Source organism: Aphanomyces astaci, assembly GCF_000520075.1.
Source record: "Aphanomyces astaci strain APO3 unplaced genomic scaffold supercont1.69, whole genome shotgun sequence".
NCBI lineage: Eukaryota > Oomycota > Saprolegniomycetes > Saprolegniales > Verrucalvaceae > Aphanomyces > Aphanomyces astaci.
Genome location: NW_009798332.1, coordinates 309,554 through 312,879, shown reverse-complemented (window position 1 = coordinate 312,879; position 3,326 = coordinate 309,554). Strand labels below are relative to the sequence as shown.

Genomic DNA, 3,326 nt, shown 5'->3' with positions numbered 1-3,326 from the left:
GGACTTCAAAGGAGCCGCGAGGACCGAGTCATCTGCGGTCGAGGTTGAAAAGCGATCCGTCTCTTCTTCAACTGTGATCATCGCCAAGGCGGCGATATCGTGGGCGCGGAGAGATTCCACGAGCGAGTGGAAGCTCATCTCTGGCTCGGAAGACGTCCGGGGGAGTTCGTGCAAGTTACACGTTTCTTCGATAAACGTGGTTGCCAAGGTCGAGGCAACTATCGGGGGCGGTAACGTAGCCTTGCCGATAAGAACAGAGGGCGACTCTGTTGGGGGCACGAAAGGGGTATTGTGCAACACCGTGGTTGGGTCCGATGGGGCCGCGGGCGTTGGGGTCAATGAGCGCACTGCGGGGCTAGGAAAGGCGAGATCATTACTCATCGCCTCGAGCGGAGGGCCAAGCGGGTTGGTGGTGGATGGTGGAAGGCGATCGGCAGCCCACCGATGAATCCAGGGTTGGATCGCGTTGAGCCAAGTAACCTTGTGCACGGATTTGGCCTTCCAGTCAATCCAGGCTGGTGGGACTCCAGCCAGGACATCCCGATGATGAGATCCCATCTCTCATCGAGGTCGATAACATAGAACGGTTCCGTCGAGTAAACCGTCGAAAGTGATGGGAACGTCGACGATTATGCGTGGTTGAGACGCAGTGTGGCCGTCGGCCATCTTGACGCGAACCCTGTCGGAGGGATCCAAAAAGGGTAAGCGGTTGAAGCGAGAGAGAGTGGAGCGGCTGGCGTAGTTGTTCGACGCCCCACAATCGATTAAAGCAGAGAGCCTGGCCGGGAAGCCAGGCACGACAAGTTCCAAACAAATCATTTTGTTGGGTTGGAGCCCAACACGACACAGAAGAAGGTCTGTGTCCGAGGCTAGGTCCTTAGAGTGTGTCAGCATGCCACACACCTCCAAAGGACCTAGGGTGTCCCCAGTAGGTCGCCTCGCGCCTACTGGAAGCGACCGTTTCCCACCACACTCGAGCTCGGAACGGGGCGAAATGGTGGACGTGAGCCACCGTGGCGTTCACGATTGAAGCGGTTAGGTGGACCGCTCGGAGGGCGACGCGAAGGGGTATCGGGCGCGGTGCGGGAGGAACCGTGTGAGGGCGGGGCGGCTGACGCCACACGGTGAGGGGCCGGGCATGCGCTAGAAAAGTGTCCCGGGCGACCGCAATTGAAACACGTGCGGTCGTCCGATGTCTGGACGAGCATAGAGACATCCATGTCTGAGACGCCGCGCGTGCGTGCGCGATGGAGGAGGAGAATGATTCCGAAAGCGCGATTCGGACAGCTTCTTCAAAGGTGTCCAGGTAGACCCGAAATGCGACATCGCGAAAGCTACGCGGGTGGCGTCGTCGAAGATACGCTGGGCATCAGCAGCAGTGCTGACTTATAAAAGCCAGAGGAGGTATTTGTCCGACTCCGCTCCGCCGAATTTAGCAACATCCAGCTTGATCGACTTCAGGCGAGAAGTCGATGGCTTTTCCGACTCCGAAGCGCGCGTGAGGCGCGCGGTCTCATCGTGAGCGATTCGCAGAGAATCTTGGAGGGTGCAACCATGGGACGACATGGTGGAGGCTTGGTCTTCTAGGGTCGCGATTTTCTCGCGAGCGACGCGAAGAGAATTTTCAAGGTTTCGCCCGTGCGAAGACATTTGTGCGACTTGTTCTTCCAATGCCTTCTGGGTAGCCGTAGCTTCGGCAACCGAGATATCAAGAGTGCTACCGATGCCTTCCACAGGGCAAGTTTGGTTATTGGGAGTCATCCTGCCAAGGAGTAGCGCGGTATCGTTGTCGCCGAAACCGCGACACAAAAGGGCGAGGACCGCCTGGTGGGCTGCGGCGTTGGTGGAGGACATAATGTTGGTCGACTGGACGAACGTGGAGTACTACCAGGTGTGAGCGTGGGCAGAGGAAGACGTAGGAGATAGTAGAATCAAGAATAAATTGATAGCGTTGAAACTACTACGCTATCACTAAGCTACGCGCAACCAACCATTGATGTATCGTCGGGGGAACACCTTGGTTGCGCAAGAGGACTTGTTGGTGTGCGATGATACACCTTGGACTGAAGAGACAACTTGGACTGAAAGGGGTGTCGACTAGTCATCCGGTTAGTAACCGGATGATGGGCACGGTTACATAGTCAAGTCTATCAAAGCCGAGACGCGTAGTCATCACTGCATTGCCTGTCTTTGGTATCATCCGTGCCCGTCATTACAGGCTAACCTCCTTCTGCGACAGTACTTTTGCTCTGTGTTCTCCCTGGATGGTTTCACATTATGCCTTTCGGCTGTGGAGATGGCTTGGAACTCACTCATGGCCTACAAGCTTGCCCACAACCTCACGAGTCGTGGGCACAAATAACAATATATAATATACGTATTTGCAGAGCATCAAAGGCTAATCCATCGAGGAGTATTTTCGGTGCCTGGCCTATGTAGAAGGTCATCCAATGCGGCTGAGCGGGATCGACGATGCCATAGATTCGTCACTCGCATCAACCACGAGCGACACGAACCGCCAATTCTTGACGTCGAAGATATAAAGCGTGCCCTTCCAGTGCAGCGTGAGCAAGCCCGAGAGGACGCCAGACGTCTGGTCCAAGAAGAAGTCGCTGCCTTTGCGCCAGTGGGTAAAGTCCAGCATGTAGTAGCTCGACGCGTTCAGCAGAAGTGTCGGGATCAACAAGGGCGGGACGCCCGGTCGGCATTTCATGTCGATAGTGGCGCACAAGACGACGCAACCCAGCACGATGGCTAAGTCGGCCCAGATGCGAGTCACACTGCCCACGGCGATGACACCGCTGGTACAATCCATCCCGCCGTCCATATTGACGTATGCGCACGTCCGATCGAGGGTGACGGTGCAGCTGTGGGGCGACACCAGTGTCCACACGGTTGTGATGAAGCAGACGCACACTGAGCTAGCAGCCGCGTACGTTGCCGTGTGCTGCTGCGTGAAACAACTAAAGATGTCGTTGAGGATGTAGACGACCCACGTGAGCTCGGACGCAGCGAGAATCGATTTGTACCAGGCCACGGGTGGCGCTGTGAGGTGTGTGCCGAGTCCGACTTTGCTCAAAACCAACGGCTTCGTGTTGAGGAGCCAGAGAGCGGTCACACTGCGGAGGATCAGGAGCGGGCGGCCGACCCAGACATGACCCACGATCCGATTCAATTCAAAGAGGTTGAGGCTTTCAATGCGGCCGCGGGAGACGAGTGTGTAGCCCATGGCCACGATTGTGACGGCGATGATTACGTACGTGACGTAGTAAACCGACCCGAGGAAAACCATCGCGATTTTGTTGGCTACGAGGGCCGCGTTGAGG

The 3,326-nt window shown here is 56.5% G+C and overlaps 1 protein-coding gene across 1 annotated transcript; it reads right to left on the bottom strand.

The window, feature by feature from the left end:
* Positions 1–2,443: 2,443 nt before the first annotated feature.
* Positions 2,444–3,292, bottom strand: H257_15410 (hypothetical protein; the record flags this gene model as incomplete). Its single annotated transcript, XM_009843520.1, has 1 exon — positions 2,444–3,292. One exon carries the CDS (start codon positions 3,290–3,292, stop codon positions 2,444–2,446), a length of 849 nt encoding a protein of 282 aa, XP_009841822.1.
* Between the last annotated feature and the right edge of the window lie 34 nt (positions 3,293–3,326).